The 26935-nt window shown below is 42.6% G+C and overlaps 1 protein-coding gene across 1 annotated transcript in view; it reads left to right on the top strand.

Moving 5' to 3' along the window:
* Positions 1-26935, top strand: part of SEMA5B (semaphorin 5B) — a 264588-nt gene that overhangs the window by 132046 nt on the left and 105607 nt on the right. The window contains exons 3-4 of the mRNA XM_063400862.1: positions 1274-1479; positions 14702-14801. Of these exons, the coding sequence (XP_063256932.1) occupies positions 1326-1479; positions 14702-14801 (254 nt within the window). The 5' untranslated portion in view covers positions 1274-1325. The remainder of the gene's footprint in view (positions 1-1273; positions 1480-14701; positions 14802-26935) is intronic.

The following is a 26935-nucleotide window of genomic DNA, read 5'->3' as shown; positions in this document are numbered from 1 at the left end:
CCAGCTGCTTGATGTCACAATATTGTCCTCTGTATTGGAGTTTGCTCCATGTCACAAGCTGTCATTGTGCATCAGTGCCTCATGGTACCTGCCATCCGTCTGCCCATTTCAGGTCACTGAAAGAGTTTTAGAGACTCCAAACAAAAATACAGAGGTATCAGACACTGCAGGTTTTGACAGTTACACTAACTTTATGAATGGCATCTGCAGGGATTGAAAATCTCATTATGTGTGAATTTAATCAGAATCAGCTTTATCACTAGATAAGATTTAAAGGTAGGAAACTCTATGTGTTTGAAAAAATGTGTTTGCAATAATTGAACAAAGGTACATAGGAAAATATACTGTGCACATCAATAAGATTAAATTTCGCAATGCAGATTTTCTTAAGCTGCAGCATCATCTTGGGGAACTTGTGGCATGGGCTAATTAATCCTCCAACCTCTGTCTCAGGCCTGCTAGGCCTGGGGGAATTTTTAGAGCTGTGCCTTTACGGCTACTGTTGTTAAAAATGCTCACGTAGAAAAGGCATGACTTTCCTCTCCCCTCTCCTGAGAGTGAATGCTCCTCCTCTTTAGCTGTGCCTCAGCTCTTGTGACTGGGAGCTATAGCATCCCATAATAATGAAGGCAATCGACTCACTTCTCATCATTTTCCCCTTTAAATTATTCTAATTCTTATGTTACCTCAATTAGCACTTTTCTGACAAGACCTTTATACTGGCTTGTTTTGTTTCCAGACATTTAAAGCAGCAGTGGTCAGATATACGAATCACATGTTAGAACAGTGCTGATTGCCCATGTGTTTTCATGGTGACTGATGCTGGCCTTTCCTTAGCAATCTCTTGAATTTAGCGTGGAATTTACTATGGACACATTGTAAAATTGAGGAGGGACATGTCCACACTGGGGGAAACATTTACACCTGGGATAGTTGAAATTTCATGTTGCCAGTGCCAGCCATTGCACGCCAGGTGCTTTATAACACGCACACGCCAAGCGTACACAGGGATGGGTCTTCAGGGAGCTGTGCACTTCCCCTCTTATGCTTGTAAACTGGGGTGCGTTTTTGGTTTTGTTTGGTTGGTTTTTGTTGTTTATTTTGCTTCATTTTGCTTTATTTTGCTTTGGTTTTTTGTGCTGTTTGTGGAATATTAACCTAATGTACATAAGCACAAGTGGGGTTGGTAGGAAAGGAGAACTCCACCCTTCCCCATGTTACATGCTCTAGACAACCGTTCACCTTTCTGAAAGTGGAATTATTTGTATTTCAGGTATCCTCCGTGGGCCCATCTTGGAAGCTAGATCTGCAGCCTCCCTTCAGTCATGATTGTTTCAAGATTAAAGGCCATTTCCCTGTCATTGCCAAGCCTTTTTCTTCTTGCTTTTCATCTCTCATCATCACAGAATGCACCTGAATACACTGAAGCTGAACATCAGCAATGTGTTAGGAAAGAACACCCCACAATTTCTTTTGAAGGTAAGACCTTCTGTTCCTGTTTCAGATTTCAACTGGATAATCCATTTGGGTTTAGTCTGTGCTGTTTTTCCTTACAACTGTGATCCACAGGCCAGGGGAAGTGGCCTGACGAATCATTTTCCCTTTGATGCCTTACAGTGTTTTAATTCTGAGGTTTCACAGCAGTCACTTAATTCAGGCAGTTTTGGGACTACTGGTCTAAGAATCTCAATTTTCTACTCTGTTACAGGCTCCCAGTAATCTTGTGCCATGCTGAAACTCCGTTTCAGTCTCCTTTTCTCTCACTGGTTTCAGTGATGCCTCATCTGGCTTGCTGGAGCCAGATACTTAAGTGGAATGTGATGGAGAATTTGGACACACCTGAATTCGAGAGAAGTGAGCTGACTTAAAATTGCAGGGAGTGGCTGAGCTTTTGTTTGTGGCATTCCTGGTTTGGTTTTGCTATGTATTTGTCACCTGGGGTAGTAGTTTTTCTGTCGTTCATCTGGGCATTTAAATTGAATGTGAGAGGGGGCCTTTGTGTTGTAATGGCCAATTCTTTTCCTGTTCTTTTGAAGCATGGGATTTCTCTTGTCCTTATCCCAGTCAGATTTTCCATGAACGTACATTTCACATACTCCTCAACTGTTCTCTGAATAATCTGTCCACTTATCCACACAACAGCTAGATCTTTGTATTGGTACCACTATTATTTGAAAATTCACTCCAGACTAATGTGTTAAACTCAGTGTGCCAGCATCAGCAGCTGCTGAGTCTCCTTGCTAAATGTGGTTTCCTCCAAAATGTTGGACTATCGATTTTGGCTCCCATTTAAGACTTTCAATGCATCTCCAGTTACATTCTTTGCTAAAGGCAATTGTACCTTGCAATGTGTCTCTAGTTAGGTTCTTTGCTAAAGGCAATTTAGTTGTGGTTTTGTGACCTTTGAGATAGAGTTTCCAGGAAGAAAGTAGTCAAAGGCTTCCTTGCTGACCTTTCAGGGTTCTTCTAGAGAGCTTTACTATTCTTCACAGAGGAGGAAACTCTTGGCTCTTAATTTGGAAAGTTTAAGAGATTTCTTGTCTGTTTTCCATTATCCATGCCTTAAAGGTTTAAGTGGATTAAAATAAATTAGCAGAATCCTTAAGCCTACATATACGGCACTGGCTCCAACCTTGCTCTGGTAAGTAGACCTTGATTTTCATTGCTAAATAAATCTAACCATCTGTTTTAAATGGAGAGGGCCAAAAGGAGAAGCCCTTGCTGTTAAAAAGCAGTGAAATTCAGTTCAATAGATAAAAAAATAATGAGAATATTATAGGTATGGAAAAGAGAAAAAGTGTTGCTCTCTCTATTTACCAGAAGCAGCAAACTTTGAGTTTACAGAGGATGTGTCTGTGCAATCCTACGCTGAGGTAAATCATTCTGCAGGGAATATTAAAAGCCCCAATTCCTGAAGTTGAGGAATTGGTGGGCATTTCTTGGCACTCAATATGAGTGCTACTCTGCAGAATTGATGGCTGTGTAAACACACTCATAATCTGCCAGTTTGCTTAGTTTTAATAAGGCATGAATATTTCACAGGCAAAAAAATCTGTCCTCCTCTTCTACTGTTCTTGTTCCCTTCCTGTCTTCAATGATAGAGGGCAAAAACTGGTGAGTTAATTAGAACCTGACAATTGTGCAAAAGAAGGAAAGGTTGAAATTGCAGATGCATCAAGAAAATGACAGAGATTATAATTTGAGTTTCTTAAACCCGAGTTAGATTCAGAGTTATGTTTTTTCACAGCACCTCTTCCCTTATCATTGTTCATGATACATTTTAATCTTGTATTTTTTGCTGCAAAGCTGAGCTGGAAAATACAGAGGAATTAAATTAAAGACACCTTTTGTCCACTGCACATAGCTTTTAAGGTCTGTTAAAGAGGGCTCACATGTCCAAAACCACATCTCAGTTCATAATTTGATTTCTCATAAAGCTGTACCTTGTTCTGAGGCTGGCACATGCAGGTTTAAGCTGCAATAGTAGACAGGTAGGGGAATCTAAATTTTATGTGGTGCTCCCAGATTCCTCTGAGGATGTCTCTGCTTAACAGTGTGGCTCAGGGGCTTTCTGTGGGTCTCCAGATGCATTGACTCATGAATCACAACCTGGTACACAATGGGAGTGTGCAGTGACTGAAAGAGTGACCCCAGCAGAGCCCTTCTGATGCTCCTGCTGCCAGGAGAAAGGATTATATTACACCAGCAATTTTCTGTGGATGGGCCGTAATAATCATAAGGCCTCTTACCATTCAGTCATACAGGGTACATTAATTTACTGCCAGAATGAATAGGTTAAAAACCAGTTTATGTTACAAAGGGGTTGAATAGCTTCTTTTTCATAACCTTGCTCACCAGGCTTCCCATCACCAGACAAATGGGATGCCATAGCATGTTTTGTGTTCTCTAGTCTTCAGTTCCCACTTTGCTTGTGCTGAGTCTCTTTATATTATACTTTAGCCCTAGATTATATTCTTAACATCCAGTTGATTAGATAATGTCCTTATTGTAGAAAACTCCAAGTAAAACTTTGTTCTATTTTTCCCTTATTTCCTGAGAAATTCTGTAATTTTTATGTTGTTCTTATTGTATCTTATCCACACTAACCAGTCATCTGTTTGAATTGGTATCTCTGTCTTGCTATGACAGTGGGTAAGAAACAGTACATGTCCTACTCATTTAAGCAGAAAGGAGACTATGTATGTAAAATGCTTTTACTTTAGCTGTGTTCAGACCTGAAGAAGTCCCTGTTTCTTTACAGACTCCATTCCCAAAATTATTCATACCATTACTTGTGATGTAGAGAAAATGGTCTAGACAAGTCAAGGGACATAAATTCTTGTTCTAGATATACAAACTTTAAATGCTAAAGATAACATTTGTTCTGCCAGGAGAGATGTGGGCTGGGGAGGGGCCATGAGCTGAATGGTTTATCTTCGCAGCCTGCACGGAGATCCTGAGGGACACGACAGGAATTTTGTGCTGCAAACACTGTCCTGTGTGTTTGCACAGTACCAAACTTACACAGCAGTGCCCCAGTTTCCCTGGGGCTTATAAATGGTGCTCATTGCACAGTTCACAAGCAATAATAACGTACCCAGTTTGGGCTTTTCATAATTAGATTGTCCTACTCTGTGCTTATAGGAAATCCAGTTAAAGTTTGATTTCCCTTGTTAGATCAATAAGAAAATGATCTTCTACTTCCCAGGAGGCTGTTTCTGGTGTCTTACTTCCTATTTCACTGTTAGTGAGTAGCTACATTAAGGATGTTGCATGCTTGTTTGTTTTTCAGTGAGTTGAGAATTTAGTGAAACAAATCAAGTGTATTCTTGGTGCATCCCTCTTTATTTATACATGCATGTACACATGCATCCAAGTCCCATTTCACAAAACAGTTTGTCATCCCAGCACAGCTCCCCTGTGGTCCACTCTGGCAAGCCAAACACCAGAGAATTTGTTTCTACTTCTTGTCAATCATGTTTATATTTCTCGTCTTTTGTGTATGGATCTTACTGCCAGTAGGTCACTGCCTGCATTTGCAATTGGGCTGTGCCTGTGTCCTACTGTCCTGGTTGCCAGCAGTATACTTCATTGTTGTACAGCTCCTTCTTGGATATAAAGCACCTTTGCTATTCCTTAAAGACATTTGGAGCTCCTTTGTAATGTGCCTCTTGGGAAAACCAGAACCGTCTTCCAGACCAATACTACATAAGGTTTATTATTTCAAGAGCCAGAGGGACATGCATTCATGTTTATAGTGGCTGCAGAGTGTTTGGCTTCATCTTCTTTACTAAGGAAGTTCTTAAAAGTTTGCGAACTCATCTGTGTTATGTGAATCATTTGGATGCTCACAGCTTCACTGGAAATGAGTTGCAGACAGGTTTCCACTTGCAGTTCCTACCCTTATTTATTTCTCATTAATTTCATCCATTAAATCAATATGCTCAGGAAAAAGTACGATAACTTCCCAGGTTTTTCTCTGTTCTGTCTCTCAGGGCCTTTTCCCCTGGGTCATGGCAGTTAGGGTAAGCTGGAAGAACATAATTTGTCCTTGCTTTAATAACTGCAGCCTGTCTTCATCCATAAAAACACCTCAGCTGATCCCATGCTGAGGCACAGGACAGAGGTGGACTTGGTTGAATGGCTTATATCTCAGATCTTCTCAGGACTGCAAATCTCAGCTTTGCAGACTGTATCATTATGGCTGATGTGAGTTCTCAAGGTGTGGCATTTGATACATTGTCTAATCCTCATTCTCTCCTAGATGCAGACAAGTTGCTATGTCTCTTGCCACAGGTTTTCAAAGTGATTTAGTTTGGGAGTGTTTAAATCTGGGGGTTTACTTCAGACTGTATGTAATTATTACCTCCTACCAGATAAATGTGATTCAGGTGACTTGAATGTAGCTTGCTATGTATTTTCCTCAATATTTTATTTCTTTAAACAACATTTCGTTGAAATGTGGCCAGCTTTGAACACTGAAACCTGTGGGGAGCAGCTAAATGTTTTCTTCTATTGAAAGCAAAAGCTATTCTAACTTTGTGGGCTAAAGGATAATAAGGTATGATTTATTTGTTTAGAAAGTTCCTGACATTTCACCAAACACCCCCACTATTGTTGAATTGGTCACTAATACATTATTCCCTTTACTGTATACTGATGAGAAAAAAAGCACATTAGCATTCATGAACTCCAAAGCCCAGCTGGGAAAGCCCCGTAGGAAATTCTGGTCAAGATTTACACTTTTCTTGAGCAAGTGAGATTTTGACAATCCAACCCAAAATTTTAGTTAACAAAGGATGAAGATGATGAGGTGAAGTATTTGAGGTGTATCTATGTAAGCATTAACAGAAGGCACAATAGTTATGGGAGAATTGTCTTCCAGCTCATAGCTTTGCTGCCCTTGGTTCTCCATACAGGGAGTCGAAACATTAATGATGTTTCAACTAATGATGGAGTTTCGACTGGAAACTGGTGGCATCCTGTGCATGCTTCAGAATATTTGACCTTCGGTGCATTTCTGTATGGATTTTGTTTCCATTCAGCAAGGCTTGTAGCAATTTTCCTTTTAATCTTGAAAAATAGAACTGTGGCAAATGGAAACTAGAACTTTCTTCTTTGGATTTGATTTAGAATTTGTTTGAAAATTATGACTGATAAAGCCATAAATATACAGTAGTTAGGGAAATAATTACTCTCAGGCAAAACTTCTGAAAATTACACCCAACTGCTCTCAATATATTTTTCATTTCATAATAATAATTTTAACAGTAATGATGCCAGTTCTTTAAGACTTCCTCATTGATGGTGTCCAAGGCACTTCACAAATAATTGCAATTAGATTTGATTGAAAAAATTACTCAGTGTGCTGTTTCTTTGGACCTCAGGAAGAAAGGGAGGGTTGGAAGAATACCCTTCATTCAAAAATGCTTTAGAGGGAATGAATCATGACAAGCAGGAGAGAAAAGGAAGAGTTTGCAGTGAAGCTTCAGGATGTGAAGTGACCAAGTAACTTACACAGGGGAGTGAGGGAGGGTAAAGCTAAAGAGGTACAACAGCTCAAGTGAAGGAATAATTTCTGATCATGTGTGGTGATGTTAATGAGAGGGAGGCATCCTCAGCAGCAGGACTGAGAGAGGTGAACTGCTTAGCCAAGTTTCACCAGCTGGGACACAGGGCTGTGGCCACATGACACTGTGCAGTGCTGTGTGCCTCAAGCAGGCAAGGTGGCTGAGGAAGTGTTAGGGTGGTGTTTGTCCCAGCTGACAGCCAGCTGAGGAAAGCCAAATCCATTCTTTCCATAAAGTCCTGTGCTATGTAGACACACGTCTTTGGTCCTGTAAATCTCAGGCAGGGCAAATAGACATGCTTATGTCTCATGGACACACGACCATATCCACCACTCTTGCAGCTCTGTGGCATCCCCTCTTGCTCTTCATTTGCCATGGCCAAGGTGAACCTGAAATGGTGTATTTGAGTCACCATTCCTGGAGGTATTTAAAAGAAGAGGAGATGTGGCCCTTAGGGATGTGAACTTGGAAGTGCTGAGTTAATGAACTTAAAGGCTGGACTTGATGATCCAATCTAAATCATTTTATGTTAGTTGAGGTCTTGGTGGGCCTGAGCTATAGGAACTGTGCTGAAGGGGGAGGAAGCTCTCTCGAGTTACAGGACTTCTTTCCCAATCCCCAGCCTGAGGCCTGGGGACTTATCAAGTGAAAGTCTCCTGGCTCCTGGAAGTCTCCCAGCTTTGCCCTGGGTCAGCTCCGGATGGAACGTCTGCCCACTCTTCACCATGTGCAAATCAGGAACCCCAGTGAAACAGAGAGGGATGAGACTGACATCTCTGACAGAACAGAGCTGCTGCACGCTGTGGAAATGTGCCAAACCGGGAATGTGAATTGAAGCCCTTCAGTATCCTTCCTTGAGGTGGCCCCAGGACAACTTGCCAGCACACTGTCCCATACTGGAAGTGAGCACTAGTTCATGCTTATTATTTAGTGTTTATCTGGGATTGAATCCCTGGGTTCTTCCTTATACATTGGTGTGCTTTGCCAGCTGCTCCATATTAATAATAAAAAAGTAAATAAACAAGCAATTATAATTGTACTTTTGCAAAAATTGGGTTTGGACTAAGTTCTTTATTCTTCATATTGAAACAATTTAGCAACACTTGTTTTGAAAAATGATTAAAATTTAGGAAATAAAGAGTCAAAATGCTTGGTATCCAATACGCAATACTTGGTGCTTCCTGTACATCACATGTGTTACAGATAATGATGCCTTGATCCACCAGTCAGTATCCCTAAACCCATGTAACAATTGGAACCACTGAGACATTAAATAGTTTCATGATTTGCTCAAGACAGAGAGCTCCTGTGGCAGTGCTCTTGGGCTCTTGGGAACATGCCCACATCTCCAGCTGTCATTTCTCTCTTGGGGTGGAAGAAGCTCAGCAAGATCAGTTCAGAGTGTCGCTACAGACATTAAGGGAAGAGGCACAAAATCATCCAGATCTTTATATGTCACTATGTTTATTGTGATTCCTATGGTTCTGTAGAGGCAAGACCTGAGTCTTTGGCTTGGAGATTTTTTCCTCCAGGATGGAAGGAAAAAAAATCTTTCTTTTCTTCTGTCCTGTTCTATTCCTTGGTAGCTGAGGGATAGGACTATTCCTTCTTTTACAAGAGCAAGAGAAAAACTCTTATTCTTTCTTTTTCCAGTCATCTCCTATTCACATATTCTGGGACAGTTTGGAGAGGGACATTAGCAACTCCTGCTTCTGGATCTCATGGAAAAGGAATGGCTCACTGCAAGCTGCCATCACAGTGACTCACAGGCCACTCATGGGTTAGTTCATCGTTCTTTCATCTGAGAAGGGGCTTTGTAGTTGGTCAAAACAGGAGAAATTGTTCGAGTGGGCAGCAAATGAGGTAGAAACATGTCTAGAAGGTGAAGACTGCTAGGAAAGAAAGCAGGAATGGGAGGAGAGGTGAATATGGGGTCAGAAGGGTAAACGGAATGAAACCATGAAACTGAAACAGCCAGAAGAAAATCTGAGTTGGGTTTAGATATTGAGGGGAGAGAGAAGGAAACTACTGGTTTGGCCTGTTTTGTAGGAGGGCATGTATTCTGTCAACAGCCTTCTAAGTCCTCAGAGCTGTGAGTGGAGATCAGAGATTTGAGAAGACAATGACACTGGAAATTACAGCAGTTAGGATGAGGACATATTTAATGTACAGTTTATGATTTCAATGGATCAGGTTTAAAGAAAGAAAGAAAGAATACCAGTAATGAGGTGGAGGTGGTGATGGGAAGACAAGACAGCAGGGTGATATGTACGTGTAGGAGGACTTCTGGGGTAAAGCCAGATTGAGTTTTTTGGCCTCATAAGTAAAGTTGAGCTCTGAGTGCTGACACATTTGTTTGCTCAGCTCTGCTCGTGCAGCAAAAGATTTCTCCCTCCCCTGGTAAACTGGTGAAATTGTGGAGTGGTTTTATGTTGTGGAGGCTACTCTTAAAACTCAGCATGGAGTGGGAGTAAAAGTTGATGTCCAAAGCCTATTGCAGTAACCTGTGGTGTGACCTACAACTGAGAGCTAAAATTTAAATTGAAGCTGATATTAAAGTATGATTCATTGTCAGTCCAATAAAGCTAATGCTGTAATTTCAGTGTAACTTCTATGCATTCTTGGAAAAGTCCACACTTGCAGCATTTGAGAAGACAGGTGATAGCATGGCTGGGTAATCATTAGCTTTCTTAGCTTTGGTTACAGCCTCGTTTGCCTTGTCTCTGATGGGTCTGCTCAGGGGCCCACACAGAATGGAAACTGTGGCCTCAGTCTTAGCAGGCAACTGTCTACTTCATGGAAAATCTCTGAATCCTGAGGATAATTGAAGCAGAGGGTAGTCTGAGATGGTAGGTCTGATTCTGAAAAGGGGGCATTTCATCAGTCTATACCAAGAAGAGAGCCTGAGGCCTTTCCTTGTTTTACAATATGATTTGCATCTCTTGGTCATGGTTCAAATCCAGTACTGAGAGTCCTCCAGCCTAGTGGATGGTTTGAAATAAAACTGAGTGGTTGAGTACTGAGTACTTGCAAACTGGAGTATCTGCCAATCAGTATACATAATCTACCCTGTGCCAAGGCTGAAGCAAACCAAAAAGGGAAGATATTTTACAAGTTACAGAAGTCATGGCTGTCATCTGGGCCTTGCCAGGAGTGCTGCAATACTCATGAACAGTAATTAAGCATGTCCTGAACTAGCAAGCTAAGAGAACTTAGAAGAGACCATGCTGAGGCAGTAAGGGAAGCAATAAATGGGTGCTCAAGTTAGCACTGCACAAAAGTAGGTCTGAGTATCTGCAGAGCAGGTACCTCTTTATTGCCATTGAGTCTGACAGGTCCCAAGTGCCGTGTATGCTCTACTTCATTGCACAAACTTTTACTGTTGAATCAGCCTGTTTTACAGAGCCTTATGTAAGGTGTGGGATTCAGGTTATCTTTTCTGGAATGGGGACCCTCTGAATTTATCTCTTTAAAGGTCTTTTTATGATCCCTTTGAAGCTTTTCTGTGCAGTCCTAGGACAGGAGCATGGTTAGTCTGTGCTTGTGGGTATACCCTCATTTTACACAAAGAATCCTTGGTTCTGTTCAGTTTAGTTTCTTTTGCTTCATATAGGAATTCCTTGCTGAGAATTATTTTGCAAGGGCTGTTCTTGAATAGCACTGTGGGTAGCCATACTCCATGCACCTACAATGGTTTTGTGATTTCAAGGCACAGGCATTTAACCTCTCTGCTCTTGTGTGATGTGTGCTGGGCGCACAAAGCTGTTACAGCCTGCTGGGGAAGGGAGCGACAAGAGGGCTTAAGTGAGATGAAGCAGTGAATGCTGTCCTTCAGACAGGGAAGCCTCAGCTCAGTGTTCACATATTTCCTTCCTCCAAAACACACAGAAAAAAAGTGAGGTGGGGAGCAGTTGCTTTTGAGGAGATGCAGACCAGGTTTACCACATCTTTAGAAGCTGATCCAAACCCCATCAAACTCAGTGGAAAACCACCAATGATTTGAAAAGCTTCTGAATCAGACCCTTGAACCCAGCTCTTGCAATTTGGCATGCTGTCCTTTGTGCACCTGAATAATCCTGGTCCCAGCCCTGTGCTCTCAGAAGTCAGAGCAGAGCAGTGTGCTAGGGGCTGCAGGGACCACGCTCTGAAATGGCAGAGGGCCTCTTTTCACCTTATCTTAGGCTTGCATAATAGCTGAGCACAGCTGTGCCTGCAGAGTTACATTTCCTTCAAAGCTTTGTCTTTGCAGCTGGATACCTGAACCACCTCGATCTGTAGAGGGACTCGCAGAGCTTTAGAGGTTCTGAATCGGATATCTGGAGATGGATGGCGTTGGAAACTATTAAACTTTTGTTCATTGGTTTTCATGTGGAGGAAGTGAGAGCATGGATCTTTAACCCCCTGGAAATGATTAGAGACGAAAAGCACAAAGGAGGCCTTGATGAACATTTTGCCCCTAAGCCATGTGGTTCCTAGTTTTCCATCTCCTGCTGCTGACATGCAAAGCCAGAGCCTTGGTTTTTAATTTTTCATACTGTTTTTAAACAGATACTTTTGCAAATGTAAACATACCCCAGCACTGAAGGTTTCCAGCCAAATTAAAGAGTCAGCACTGGAAAAATCAGCCTTCAGAAGAAGGTCAAATACAAGCAATCTCTGGAGTTCATTGGGTCCATATGTGTAAACTTCAGCTAATATGGGGTGGACCTAGGGCAGCACTTACCTTGAAGTACTGATTTTGTTTCAGAGTGAAGCTGAAAATGTTTTTAGGGATGCCTGTGGTCTGAGCAGTAGATTTGAATGTGTTGAATGAAAAAAGAACCATGTCCTGATTCTTGGTTGCAGTTGCATTCCCTCTTAGCAGAAAGAAGTTTGGGAAGGAAAATGTGCCATTTGGCATTAATTCTGACAACTTACATTTATACATTCTTATCTGGGACCATGCTGGGTTTAATAATCTCCAACTACAGGCCTATAAAAGCTTAATTTTGCTATGAGGATGCATGCCTTTCAGCCTTTAATTTAATAACTGGGAAGGGTTTCTTTATAAGTTGTACCACCTGCAGTACTAATAGAAATCAAGACACTGCCTGTTATTTCTGGGGCTTGATTGACATTTGAGCCAACTTGGAAAGATTCAAGCAAACTACGGCCTTTAATTTTTAAAAAATAATTTTTACCTGTAGTTTGTCAGAGCTTGCCATTAAAAGGAAGCAGTGATGAGTGTACCTCTCTGAAGTGGTGAGCTTTGGCTTAGAGCAGCAGATGAAGAAATATTCTTCCTGCCACTGCACTCTAATAGTGGGTTAGTTAGTAGGAAAGAGTCAGTAGAAGAGGAGGTAAAATTACAAGAGGAATTATGGCCTAAAAGCAGGATCCTTAAAAGGTATCATCATTATATGGCAATCCTCTAATCCTACCCCCACCTCCAGCAGAAATGCCAGAAGATCTGCAGCATGTCAGCCAGCTAACCTGCCTGAAAGGTGTTATTGTTGCTGGTTCTGCTGCTTGGCTCAGAAATGTCTCTGCAGCTAAAGAGCTACAGGAAAAGAAGTCAGAGCCCCATTAGTTAGGAGAATGCCAGAGGTGAAACTGCAGTGCCTCCCTGGTGCTAGTACATCATTAAGGGTCCCAGAGGAGTGTAGGAGGTGGAGATGCTTGAAGGTTAGAGGAGTTATTCCTTAACTCATGCCTTTTCATTGAAGAGCAGGGGAGGTACACGTGTTGTGTGTGGTTACACAGTGTGACAGGAATGCTGAGAAGGGCTGAAACCCTCCAGCTCCCAGCAGTAGTTTTTATTATTGTGAGGATGGAGATCTCACTGGCGGAGGGGCCCTGGCAGCATCCAGATAGGCAGGGCATGGGGCCAGGCCAGATGGTGTCCAGCTCCATGGTCAGGGACTGTAGGGGCTCTTATGAAACATGATGATGTTTGGGGCAGAGGCAGAAGCCCCATAACAAGGTCCTGCTTTGGAAAGAGAGGCAGGCCATGTAGACTTCAGGGAATTTTATATTTGTTTTCTTAAGGTTTCTATAACTTAAGGGGTTGATTAAGATTCATCCATCCCTGGATGGAGAAAGGACTTGAAATTGCTCAAGAAAAATCCCTACATCAAATGTTTTAAACCATTGCACATCTGTAATCCTGTGAAGCATGCCAAGACACCACAGGCCTTAGTGAGATTCCTCATCAGCATTGTCCTCTTGCTCCTGTGGGAAGGGAAACTAATGCCTGCAACAAAGCATTCAAACCTGCCTCCAGTGAGACTTCTCAAATTGTCATTGGGGATATAAAATGACAGTGGAACATGTTTTTTCAGAGCTCTTTTGAACTGATCTGAACTACATCATTATTGTTATGAGTCATGGGGTCACTGGCCCATGTATGGGTATCCTGTTGGCATGAGACCAGAAGATATTACCTTCCATGCTGAGCCTCCTGGATCTTCAACAACCAGTCCTTGAATGAGGCAGGGCTACTTGTCAACAGGTCACAGAGAGATTACAGTCATACTGATTTGTTCTCATCTGTGCCTTGCCCCCTGAAGTATTTGGTATTCTCCATGTATTTTACAGCCAGAGTTATTAACAGAATAATTCTCAAGAGAAATCCTCGCAGTAAAGCTGGATGACTTTCTGAAAGACACATTTAAATATATTCCCAGGTTTTTTGTGCAATAAAGGTGTAAGGTAAGATATTGAAATTCTTTGATCTGTAATATACACAAGGCCAAAGTTGGTAGTGGTACTGAAAGGTGGGATGCTGTGAATGCCCTAGCATCATGCCTGAGGGTACCCTAAAAATAGTAATTAGTCTTTTTTCTTTTAAAACGGGTATATTTTTTATCACAACAGGACTTCCTGCCCCAGATTGCTCAGTTGATGTTAACAGATGTAACTTCTGGAAGAGCTTTGTCTCTTCGAGCAAAACATAGCCAGATCTATTGCTTTGCATTTTGGACAGTTGCCTAGATGGGCAAATCCAAGGCAGTTGATAGGCTCAATCCTGTGCAATTGCTCAGCCACAAAGATGCTGTGATGACACCCAATATCCCACCATCTAAAAATGAAGGAAGGATTTAGCTGAGAGGCTGTGAAATGCTAAGTAAAGTGAAACCTAGAAGAGAACCTAAGACCTGAAAGAGAAGGCAAAATCTGTCACTGAAGCAGGCAGGTCTTGAGTGCAGACCACCAGTACTCTAACGTGGTTCTTCATCAGTTGGCACAACCTTCCCTTTCTGGCAGGCAGCAGTTTCCCTTTGATTAGCACAGAAGGCAAGGCTGGGGAAGTGTTATGGCAGGCAGCCTCATCCCTTTACAGCACTTAATCCTGACACTGAAGATGTTTCCTCAGTTTTAACAGAAGTAAAATTGAGCTGCTGTTGTCTCAGAAACCAATGCTGACGCTCCATCATGGATGTGAAAATAACTGCTGAGACGGCTTTGTGTTTGCGTGTGGGCTTTTTGCACATTCTGCTGAGAATCAGAATAAATAGAAACCCTTTAAGGAGATTATTAATTAGCCTTCCCCTGATGGATAGCTCGGTAGGAAATCCATTAGAGAACGTCCGGGTGAACTCACTGCTTCTGGAGCAGCGTTACTGTTATCTGCTTTCTCGTTTTCATTGCAGATCTGAAGCCCTGGGTGTCGAATTTCACCTATCCAGGTGTGCATGACTTTTCTCAGCTTGCACTGGATGCCAACAGGAACCAGCTCATTGTGGGAGCAAGGTAAATACAATCTTTTCATTAGTCTAGGGTTGCTGCTCAAGCTCTCTCCCTTCAGGTTCTGGCTTCAGAGGAGAGTGTGTTTCCAGCTTATGTGGCCAGTTTCCCCCTTGAAAAGAAGGCTATAATTTATGTAGAGGGATTTAGACATCTAATATAATTGCAAAGAAGAGAAAATTACTAGAAGTAAAAAGAAAAAAAAAAGATGCAATCAAAAAGACTGGTTAATGAAGCAGAAAGCTGGCATCTCACTCAGTATTGTCAATGTTAGAAGAGCTACAGTAAATCCCTCTGCCAGCACAGAATTTGACTTTATGGTTTATCTGCCGTGGTGAGACTTTAGCTCAGAACCAGGTTCATCTGCACACCTTTGTGTAAGTGATAGAGCCAATGTGAATGGTTGTGTTCTTCTCTATTGAATCCACTTCAGAACCTGTTTGCTTCATCTGGCTGATGTAGTCAGATCCTCACCCAATGCATTCTAGTGCAACTCTTTCTTCTGGTCCATTGTATATAATTATCATATATTTTCCTTTATTTTTAAACATTATTTTTATTTAGGATGTCACAAGAGGAGGGACGAAATCCGTAAGATAAGCACAGGCGAGGTCTTACAAATTTAGAGCTGCATTTGTAACGGGGAAAAGAGCTATGCATCAGTGAAATTGAGTCATGAGCCCCAACAGCAACTATATTTTATTGCATAATGAACAGATAAGACCAAAAAACCCAAAAGATACTAAGCATGGTTTAACAAATCAGTTAAAGCATAACATTTAGGATCAGATAACATTGTGGTAATAGTTTTGCTGTTAACAAAAATGGAGGGAGAGTGCTTAGAGTGCTTTCTTCCCAGTGTATTCAGCAGCAGAGGACAGGGACACAAGGAGCAGAGGTGGAAGAACTCATGGTACAACCAAGAGAAAAGAACAAGATGTGTAGCAGAAGGAGAGTTTTATGCTTCACAGAAACAACTGAAGTGTGATTTAATATACATTTTCTGCCTGTATATGTGCAGTAAATAACAACACTTATGTTCCTGTAGCTGTTCAAATTGCCAGAGGACCTCCTGCTTTTCACACAGAAACATTTTATTTCTCAAGCTGCGGCTTTACTTCTGCTGGGATCTTTAACCAGAAATTATTAATATTTATTACTTCAGAACGGCATTGCTTTGGGGATGGCTGTGAACAGTGCCTTCTGCCAGGCACTGCACAGGCACGGTGCTCTGAGGAATTTGTGGTTTACATAATTGGGCTGCACGGCAGGTTTCCCCCACACAGTCCCTCATTCCTCCCCAAACCCCACAGCACGTTCTGAAGGGACTCTCTGCCTCCCCGAGAGTTTGTACGAGTGTGCTTAGACAGGGGTACAACATCATCACAAGCAGGGCAGTGACAGCAAGGCTGGCTTCCCGGTGGAGGTACACTATCGCAGGGTATTGCCTCATGAGGGAGCAGTGACAAGTGTTTACAGAATTTGCCTGGAAAAGTCAGTTTTCATGAAGCATTACCCACCTGAATGGGAGACTGAAAGTTTCTGTGGTGCTGCACGGCTGTACTGAGCAGTGTAGGGAATATTTAATGAAGATGTCATTTCCCAGGGTGGTTTTCTTTTTTTAGTTGGATACACATGCTTGGTGTGGAAAAAGTGGGGAGTGCTGAGCCCATTTCCTCATCTCAGCTCCACCCTGTGGGAGGTTACGAGGAGAGGTTCTTGAAAATGGGGTGTGGATGGGGTCCTTAGTGCTGGATGACTCCAGTGCTGAGCTCCTGGAGCTGTGCCTGAGAAATGGGAAGGGGAAATAAAGCCTTTTCTCTTCCCTCCTTCCCTGATAAATCCACACCTTGTTCTGGACTATTTTTAGGGGTGATTTTTTGAGTCATTAGTTGCTCGTGCACCATCTGCTTGAATTTGCAAATGAAACAATACCTCAAAGAGATAGGAGCTGTCTCTATCCATCTCTGCAGGGTGTAATTTATGAAACCCAAATTTAAATGTTAACCATGTTTAAATGTGCTGCTGTAGATCACATTAGTAGTAGTGCCAGCTATTCTGGGGTTGTGGAAGGAGTTTGGGATCAGGGTGGCGTTTATAAGTACTCCCACTTCTCAATTTCCTGGTTAACATCATTCTCTTAGATGATAGCATTATAAATTATTTCAGACTACTTCTGTCTGTCTCTATTTAAAAGCAGTATGACCTCACCACAGCATCTCTTTGGCTTAGTTCATCCTGTGTTTCAAAGCTTCATAGAAAATACTTCCTAGAAAAGCGGGGGGGGATTCGCAAGAGTTTTTGGTTTCAGGAATTGGACACAGCGTGACTGAAACTGTAAGAGGTATTGAGGGCATGCCATGCAGACAGGGAGCTGAAATAACATGAGCCTCAGATTTTGAAGCTTTATTCTTATCTACAAGCCCTCCTTAAATGACTGGTGCTGACTGAGAGGAAACCAGAGGAGTTTGATAACTCCACTGCACCAAACACCTGCCAAGTTAAAATCCCAGAAACAAAAGAATTAGTTTCAAAAGCCCACCATGGTTTCTAAGCAACGTATTTACTTGTCACATCATTTGTAAAATTCAAACGCTTGTGAGAAAGGATATGAATAGTTTAGAACATCGTAAATCTACACTATCCATATTATGAGTCACATTTCATTAAGTATAAAAACACACATTTCAAAAATTCATAACCTTCATTTTGACTCACAGTTCGCATGTTTTGTTTTTGTTTTGGATATAGTGTTAGTGTTTTAATGTACTGTTTTTCTTCTGTGAATGAGTGATTGTTTTGAAATATTTGCTGCTTTTTTTCAGCTCTTGAGCACAAGTGATCGCTATTTGAGCTTATTTTAATGGGAGAGAAAACTATAATCTAGACCTCATTATTAGTGAGAAAAAAATTGAAAATATGGTCACAGTGATTTCACCTGTCTGTTGGAGAAGCAGTGCTCTGCTGTCTCACCTGTGCTGTATGCAGAGTGCCCAGGCCCCAGGGAGTGTGAATTTTGTGGAGGAGGGACATGGTGTAGCTGTGACATTCCACCTCCTCAAGGAGCCTTACTCCTTGAGACTGTCTCATTACTGGCTGGGCACAGACAGAAGCCAGTAAAGAAGTGATGATGTGAAAGACTTTGCTTGGAGGCTGGCCAAAAATCATGCTTCACAAGAGCTCCCTGGCGAGGACAACGTGCAAGGTGTAAAGGAGGGTGGCTGAGACACCGTGTGACAATCTGGCACAGCAGCAAGCTGAAGGGAAACAGCTTGGACAACAGGAGGATGGCACCCAAACAAATGACTGTACAGAGAGTGGCTGGGGAGTCCTAAGGGAAACATTTGACTTTTCCCAGAAGGAAGCTACAGGGATGTGAGCTTGGGGCCATAGCCTGATGGGGCTGTGGATGTGAGAGGCATGGCTACACGGGTCAGCCATTCACGGTGAGTGGAGGAAAACGAGCCAGAAAGCGTCATGGCCAGAAGCCCTCCCAGTCCTGCCTGCCAGGAGGGCTGCCAGCTCCATCAGGAGATGGGAAAGGATCATCCCCCGTGGCTGTTGCACAGGGAAGTGCAGCTCAGGAGCCCTTGTCACAAACGGCTGTTACCAACAAGAGCCCAGAGGTAGAGAGTAGGGAGCAAAAGCTGCACCAGGGGACTCCTAACTGGCAAGTAAAGTGCACCCCATGATGGACTGCCAGACTTCTCTGCAATAAATACAAAACTACTAAGCTGCTGGTGATGCAAGTCTTGATGCATGACAGAGGTGATTTTCATACTTGATTTAGAGCTGATCTGAATGTGCCTGTTGCTGCCAAGTAAGATAGGTGAAAGAGAACAGATATTATAGAATCACAGAAAGGCCTGAGTTGGTAGGAAACTTAAATATCATCTAGATCTAACCCTTCCACCATGGATATATATGCCACCCACTAGATCAGGTTTCTCTGGGCCCCACTAAATCTAGCCTTGAACACTTCCAGGGATGGAACATCAATATGGTTAGTTTGGGGAGCAGGGAAGGTGCTGTATGAATTTTCAAGGATTGTTTTGGGGGAAGCACAGCAGCCTAGGCACACCCTTTTCTGACTATTATGCTTCTGGCTATATAAGCATCCAAAAAAGGTCTGGATTGTGCATGCTTAGGAGCTGAAGGCTAAGTAGAATGACTGATGTCCCAAAAGAGTTCTTCAAGTTGCAGCTTGCAGAAATATGGCAAATTGTAAATATATTCTAGGACCCTCAACCAGCAGGTTTGGCACCCTGAGTTTATTGAAAGTCCCTGGTGTATGATAGATCAGTCTGTCAGGCACCAGGTTACATGCAGATTTGTGGCTGAACACAGGCTCTTTCCTGCCTGTTTGGCAGAAAGCTCCAGAGCACTGCAGTAAAACGCTCAAAGCCTGTGCTTGTCAGTAAATATCACTCTTACCCTTGGGCACCTTCAATCCTGTCCACATCTGGACTGCCACTAAACCTTCCTGTCTCCATAGATAATGTTGTCTAGGCAAAAAGCATTTTTGCCAGGAAATTCAGTGGCAGCAGCTGGGTCAGAGTAGTTCCACAGAATATCAAATCTGTCAGCAATACTTTCTGTTGCTAAATGATCAGGGCCCTTCACTAACATTTATCCTCACAGGGCTTCAGTGAGGCAAGAAAGCACTAATAGTTTCACACTATAGATGGGAATCCGAGGCTGAGAGGGACTGAGTCACCCTGCCCTGTGAAAAGGCTGTGATGTTGAGGCACATGGTTATATAACATACCTGGAAAGTAGTACAGTACTGCACCTAACATAGCTACTCCTGCAGTGAGACTGCACTTTCTGAAGATACCAATCAGGGTCTGCACAATCTGAGTGTGCACTTGACTAATGTGAACATAGCCAAGGCTCTTCTCTGGGCTCAGAAAATCTATGGCAGAGGTGTAATTTGGACCTTTTATTTTTGTATTTCCACTTGGTATTTTAATCACTTGCTCTCAGTCTTGCTTCTCCAAAGAAGATGCAAAATGTTCATGAAAGCTTGGGAGTCCCATGCACTTACACTGGGAAAGTGGGGCTGCAGCATGGCCAAAACAGTCAAGTCTCATAGGGCACAGAGAACTAACATGCAAACAAGTTAACACTGGGCACAACCACATGAACAGAGCCAATAGTTATATAGTGCACAGGCTTGTTCTGAAACAGCCACGAGTGGTGTGCCATTTGTCCCTCTTAGCATCTGAGTACAGGATTTTTCTCAATACTCTTCTGAAAAGAATGGACTGAACCATTTCTGGCGGCTTTGCGCTATTTTTGCACAGTCTTATGCCAGCTTTGCCCCCTGCCAAGTCACATTGGGCTGAGAAATTACCTTGCCAGTTGAGGTATTAATGAGGACGTGAGCAAGCAAAGGGCCTGATAATGTTTTTGATTATATCCAGATCATAGGTGGGCAGCTGAAAGCGCTAGTGCAGAGAAATGGAGAGAAACAAATGCCTTCCTTTCTGTGATTTTTCCTATCAGACAAAAGAATGCTCTAAATAAAGTTACATCCTTGTATCATAGACTGGAGTGGGGCAGATAACATGTGAGGGGGGAAAAAAAACCCCAAATCAGTCTCTGAAATGAACAGAAACTTTCAAAGGACCACCTCTTTTTTTAAAGACATTGGCCTGTGATGTAAAGAATGTGGTGAAGGTGAGAAAGCTGTGATTAGACACTGCAGCTAGTTAAATCCATAGTTGGGGTGCACAGTTTCTTTACAAAGGGAACAAAAGTGTGATTTAAAGTGCAGGTTTTAATCTCTCTGGTTGAGTCTGGGATAGTTCAAAGGGAGAATTTCCTCTCTGATACTCTGCCAGGTGAGATCAGCCCAGCCCTTGTATAAAGTGTGGAGGGTGAAGCCTCACTGGGGTGTCTGGGTTTTGCCTATAGGGTTTGCTTTCCTCTGCTGGTCTACAACCAGTGTGAATCTGGCATACCCTAAATCTATGCTGTCCCTGACTTATACCCCTTAGGGTGGAGGGAAAAAGGTGTGGAAAGGATAAAGGACAGGTTTTGTAATTATGGGATTCTGGGAGGTATAGAGCCTGGCCCAAATTTTGTTCAAAGTGTAATTTTCTTCTTAGTTAATATTTGTGCATTTTTTTCAAGCAAAGAACGTGAATTTTAGTTAACTCAGACTAAATCAATCAAATAAAACGCTACACTGCAACACTGTCAGGTTGTTGGAAGGGATCAATGTGCAGAAGAAGCTGCAGCTGTAGGAGGGCAAAGGGGCAGTTTTGCACATTAATATTGTACATGGAGCAGAGGGTGAGGCAGTGGCAGTCTCTGGTCTGTCATCTTTGTCAGCAGGTAAAACAGTTGGTCCTTCAAATTGCCTGCAAGGCAGCACCATCCACCTCTGCAAGGGATCTCAGCATTGTTGTGGGGCTGAGCACTTTCACAGACAGTGCCTGCACAGCCAGTGCTGTGGGAAAGGCAATCTTCGTGCAGCAGAGACTGATAGGAAGCATCTTTACACAGCAAATTGCAGGCCTCACTAGAAAAATATCTCATATTCCAGATAAAATGAAAATTGGTGATACCCTATCACAAAAGCAGCCATCCATGAGAGGCTTACGCGCTTTAGTAACACACTGAGAATAATTAAGTTTGAAGATTGTGTTTTTGAGAGTGGGATGGATGCAAACACAAGGTCAGGATACTTTGGCAAAAGCCTTGGAGACTTGGACATAATGTGTTTTATAGCATCACAGAACGGGGCTGCAGAGCAATTTTCCTCTGCATTACTGAGAATACTTTCTCTTGCCCTGGTTAAGGTAGTGATATGTCAGTTTTATAAGGCACGGCTCACCACAGTGGTTTGCATATCACTTTATATCCAGATGTTTAGGTGCTAAGCCTACTGTTCTGTGCCACTGCAAAGGTATAAAAACCCAGCAAAGAGAAGGGATTGTTGGGCAATAACTTATCTCACCAGCCAAGTCTGTCAGTATTTACATACAAGTCATGTTGAATACATCCAGAGAAATGAGGATGTTTATCAGCCTAAGTAGGCAAGTGAGGAGGCTGCCAGGGAAGATTTGAACAATAATCAGTGCATCAGAAGAGGAGCAATTTTATGTTGTGACTTACTGAGGTCTCTGTGTGTCTTGGGGCCGTATGAAGGTGCTGTAAGTGCTCTGTGACTGCAGCTGGATGAGAGAGGAAGAGAGGAGCTGTCAGCCATATGTCAAAAAAAACTTGAGGTGGCATGTGGGATAATATGTGATGGTCTGAGAGATGGAGTCACTCTTCCAGGAAAATAAGAACAAACACACACATTAGTTTTGAAAATTTGGCTCAGTTTTCATCTCTGAGATTTTAAAGAAACTCATCTAGTGAAAAAGAGGGAAGAAAATATAACAAAACAAAACGGGAAATTGACCCTCATTTGACAAATATATTCAAACAATATTACAAAAAAAATCCTAATCCCCATTCTTTGAAGTGTCTCAGGAGCATAGTAAATACTATAACCCCCAAGGATTTGGAATCAAATCACCTGTGGCTTTCAGAGGCTTTGCTTCTCCTGCCCTGGGGAAAGAGAAGGGCCAGAGACACCAGAGCCAGCTTGCTATTCCCTTTGCAGACTGGTGGAGGAGGGGACAAGGCTGTCAATCCAAAGGCCAATCTCTTTTCAGCTTTTCCCTTCCCCAGCAGCATCCATCCATCTAGATTTCTGCATATTGGCATAGCCCAAGCGTGCCTCAGCTTTGCTGTTGTCCTGCCTGCTCTGCAGCTGTGTCTGCCTCTTTTGACTCTTCCCAGAGTTGGCCCTGAATATACACCATCAAGAGGAGCAGAGCTGTGCCGTGCGCCCTGTGCCATTAAAGCTGAGGGGAGTTCTCCACTGAATGCAGTACAGAGGAATTTCATCCTCCTTTCCACAGAAAAGTACTAACTGGGCTTCAGTGCAACACAGGAACAGTAGCTGAGCCCCTGGCTTCATTTGGAAGCTGTTTAATACGAATGATATGCTGCCTGCATAAGGATCCTCTTCTAAGAGGTTGTTTCTCTAGCTCTGGCTGAATTTATAACCGAGAAAAGTTACATTGGGAAAAGCAATTCTTCATACAGCAACTGCATCATATTACTGTCTGCCATTTAGTATGGTTCTCTGTTGTACATCTATTGATTTTTGAGGAAGAATGATGTACTGGACAAGTTTTTCTTCAATAGAAACAAAATTACTGGTGAATAAGGATCCAGGTTGTAGGGTAGCTGCTGGTCCTCCACCTTTTCTCCAGCAAGTGTTTGCCAGGTGCTTCAAATGAACCACTGGAGTAACATTTGCAAATGGATTGTCCCATCACACTCTGGACCAGGCATGTAATTAACTCCTCCTGAAAGCAAAGGCCAGAATCATCCTTCAGGAGCTGGGTTTCTTACTATGGTTGGCTAGTTCTGAAATGTGGATAACCATCTGAAAAGTTCAGCCACAGCTGGACCTGCGAGGAGGCATTAATCTAGCATGAGATTTGGTAGCCAGGAGCCCTGGGGTCTGATCTTGATTCCATCACTGGCTTGCTGTGGGCTTTGGAGAAGGTCATTTAACCTTTCTCTGGCTCATTTTCTCCATTAGTATAAGGGGAGAATGATACTAACCAGCTCCTAGGGAGTCGTGAAGCATGACTAAGCTGTGTTTGTCGTGTAGTGTGGAAGTACAAAGTGTATCTAAGGCCTCCAGGAGCAAAGATAGGAAGAGCTGACAGGATTTGCTGGCTCCTAGCCTGAGGCTCAGCCCCAGCACACGGGTTCCAGGAGTGCCAGGAGGGAACATTAGCTGTCATATGCATAATTCCGTGTCTTGTTTCCTGTCACCCAAAGGACCCCCTTCTGTTAATTATTTTTCTTATTATCTACTCTGTGACAGTTGTGAGACCCTCTTGCAAACCTGGACCCTGACTGCAGCACAATCCTACCCTGAGAAGGGGAAATGAGAGGGAAATTTCTTCCTGGCATCCAGTGATAAGATGCATTGGAATGGTTCAAAAGTGTGACAGAGAAGGTTCTGAGTGGACATTAGGAAGCATTGCTCTACTGAAATAATTTATTTTATTTTATTTTATTTTATTTTATTTTATTTTATTTTATTTTATTTTATTTTATTTCTTTTATTTTCACAAGGAGCCTCTTCCCAGAGCACCATGAGCCTATCTGAGGCTCCAGTACCTCACCCAGGCTGTGTTGCATGATTGGAGCAGTGCAATATTAGTCCCCAGAAGGGACAGTAACTCTTCACTCAGTTCTCTTCGACTTTCCCCATCCTGGCTTTGGTTGGAATAGAGTTAATTTTCTTCTTCATGGCTGGTACAGGGCTGTGGTTTCGATTCAGTATAAAAATAAGATAAGACACTGATGTTTTAGCTTTTGCTAAGCAGTGCTTACGCTAAGTCAAGGCCTTTCCAGTTTTCCATGCTCTGCCAGGGAGCAGATGCCAGGAGGGTGGCCAGGATAGCTGGTCTGAACTAGCCAGAAGGGTATCCCATACCCTGGAACATCATGCTTGAGAACATTCACTGGGGGCAGGAGGGGCCAATTGCTGCTGGGGGATGGTCTGGGCATTGAGCAGGGGCCAGTGCAGCATCTGTGTTTCTTGGGCTTTATTCCTTTCTCATTATTATTATTGTAATAACAATAACAACAATTGACTTTGTTTCAATTCTTAAATAGTTCTTATCTCAGCCTGTGGGTTTTACCTTTTCCCAGTTCTCCTCCCAGTCCCACTGAGGAGGGTGGGAGTGAGTGAGTGGTTGCATGGTACTTAGTTGCTGGCTGGGGTTAAACCACAACATTCTCTCAATGTGTATTTTTTATGCATGATTAAACATTATTATCAGCTTCTGTTGGCTTTGTTTCTACTTGCAGAGTAATTGCCTAGAAAGAGAGGGAGCTTAAGATAGCCCACCTTGCAAGGAGGGAGGGGGGGACTTCTCACACCTACGCTAAGGTGCAGGGAAGTAGTAACAACTGAGCAAGTGTAACACGTAGTGATAGAGCCCAGCTAGTTAAGGCAGCATATTGTTGGTTTCTGTGTGCATGTCCAAGTCCTGGGGAGTTCTGGTGGTGGTGAGCATGTGGGCTCTCATGGCTCCAAATTTGGTAGCAGGGGTGTTATTCTGAAATATAGAGAGGTTTTCTTACCTGCTTGGTGTGTGAGGAGTTAGGAAATGTGAACAAGCCTCACTCATTTAAATGGCAAAAAATCTGAAGTTAGGATAGCCTTTTATTTATACATGATCAGTCCATCAACTGCAGGGATGTTCCTCTTGATCTACCACAGCAGAACTGAAAAGCTGCTCTCTCTTAATTAGGAGGAAGCACCTTTTAATCAGCCAGTACAGTGCTGACAGATGTGGTGCCTGAGAAGAGGCACTGGGAAGGAGGCCTGAATGAGGGACTGAAGCAGGTTGCAACGCTTCTCCTAAGACGAAGGGTCTCTGTTATTATTCAGGCACTCTTGTTATGTGGCTTCCCAATGGAAAGGCTTAAATCTGTCTTGTATCTCTGTTGCTCAGTGGCATCGTAGCCAAAGTGCTCTGCCTTCAAAGTAAATTGTTTCAAGGCCAAGGCAACGTGTGAACAAGTGCACGGGCACCATGTTATAAAGTTCACCCAGGGTGCTATTGGCTACATGAAATAAATACTTAATAAGCAGATTTGATTTGGAAATGTCATGGCAAACAGATTTAAGTGGGTATATTCTTCCTTTCCTGAATCACATCTCAGCTGCTCTCTTGCTGCTCTGGTGTGTTTTGTGGTATCAGGCACAGTGAGCACTTAGTCATTTTACAAGCGGCCAAATACAAATTATGAAGCCAATTAACAAATACTTTCATTTAAAGGATTTCTGCTGCAGCCTGACTCCATTCATATGCACAGAGGATAGAGCTCCCAGTTAAGAAAGTAATTCAACACGTACTCATGAATGTAAATGACATTTCAGCACAGGTTTACATTCTGTGCCCCAACTTTGGGTGCAAGTTATTCTCCTAACCAGAGCATAAGCTAATGGTCCAGGAGATCATCTCCTGGTTGTGCTGCAGATATGTTCTGTGATGTTGGCTAAATTGCTCAGTCTGTGCTTTAAATTTAAAGGAGAATGATGTATCTTTTTCTCTCTTGTATATATTCAGATGCCAAATTCTTTAAGCCTAGGTTTTATAGAGCAGGATGGTCTTTACAGCAGCTAACTTTGTATATCTGAGCTGGGGAATAATATCCCACTGCAATCAGAGGTGACAGAGAGAGGATCTGCCCTCAGGCTGTTTGAACAGGCATTGGCTGGGAATCAGTCTCCAGAGGAACATCATCAACCCACTCTGTGTCTTAATGCAACAAAACCACGGCCTTGCCTGAGACTTCAGGGCATTACTGTTTAACATGGGCATTTTCAGAAAGGCTTTGATGTTCATGAAAAATAAGGTTAGTTGTAATATTAATTAGTACTTTGAGGCTTAATGTCATTTGTCCCAGAGTACTCAGAGGAGTGTAGTCACTTGCTCTGGAGATGGCTGAAATGCAGCCAAATTTGGGGTAGAACAAAGCTTGGGTTTAATACTGTGAACTTGTGTGGCCTTTCAGGACAGCAATTAAGAAGTCCTATCTCTCCAAATTTGTGCACCAGCTTTTCATACAGAAGAAGGAGGATATTAGAATATCCTGGCTACACCAGGCAATTGCCCTTCTGGCCTAGTCTGGTGGGTTTAATTTAGGAGAGAAAGGAATTGACCAGCATTCACTTACAAGAGAAGATGGGAGGGAAAGGAAAAGACAGAAAAAAAGACTAAGAAAGTACCTCATGCATTCATGTGGAGATGTCAATGTTCTTATATACTTCTTAATCATACTCCTTCAGCTGCTCTAAATTATAGTTCAGCAAGGTATTAAACAGACATAACTTCAAACACAAGCAGAAAAAAAGGACACAAATGGGGCAATTCTGTCTACAATAAAGCATGCCTGTAATTCAGGGACCTTGCTCATTCTTGGACTGAAATTGCAGTTAAAACGCAATTCATAAAAACGGCACTGTCTGATTCAGCAGATGTTTTCCTTTGGCATTTTACTCCCGGTACAGCTTTACAGAACAAGTATGGTCAAAAGAG

This window comes from Prinia subflava, chromosome 6, assembly GCF_021018805.1.
Source record: "Prinia subflava isolate CZ2003 ecotype Zambia chromosome 6, Cam_Psub_1.2, whole genome shotgun sequence".
NCBI lineage: Eukaryota > Metazoa > Chordata > Aves > Passeriformes > Cisticolidae > Prinia > Prinia subflava.
Note: the sequence above shows the minus strand (reverse complement) of the source record. Positions and strands in the feature narration are given on the sequence as shown.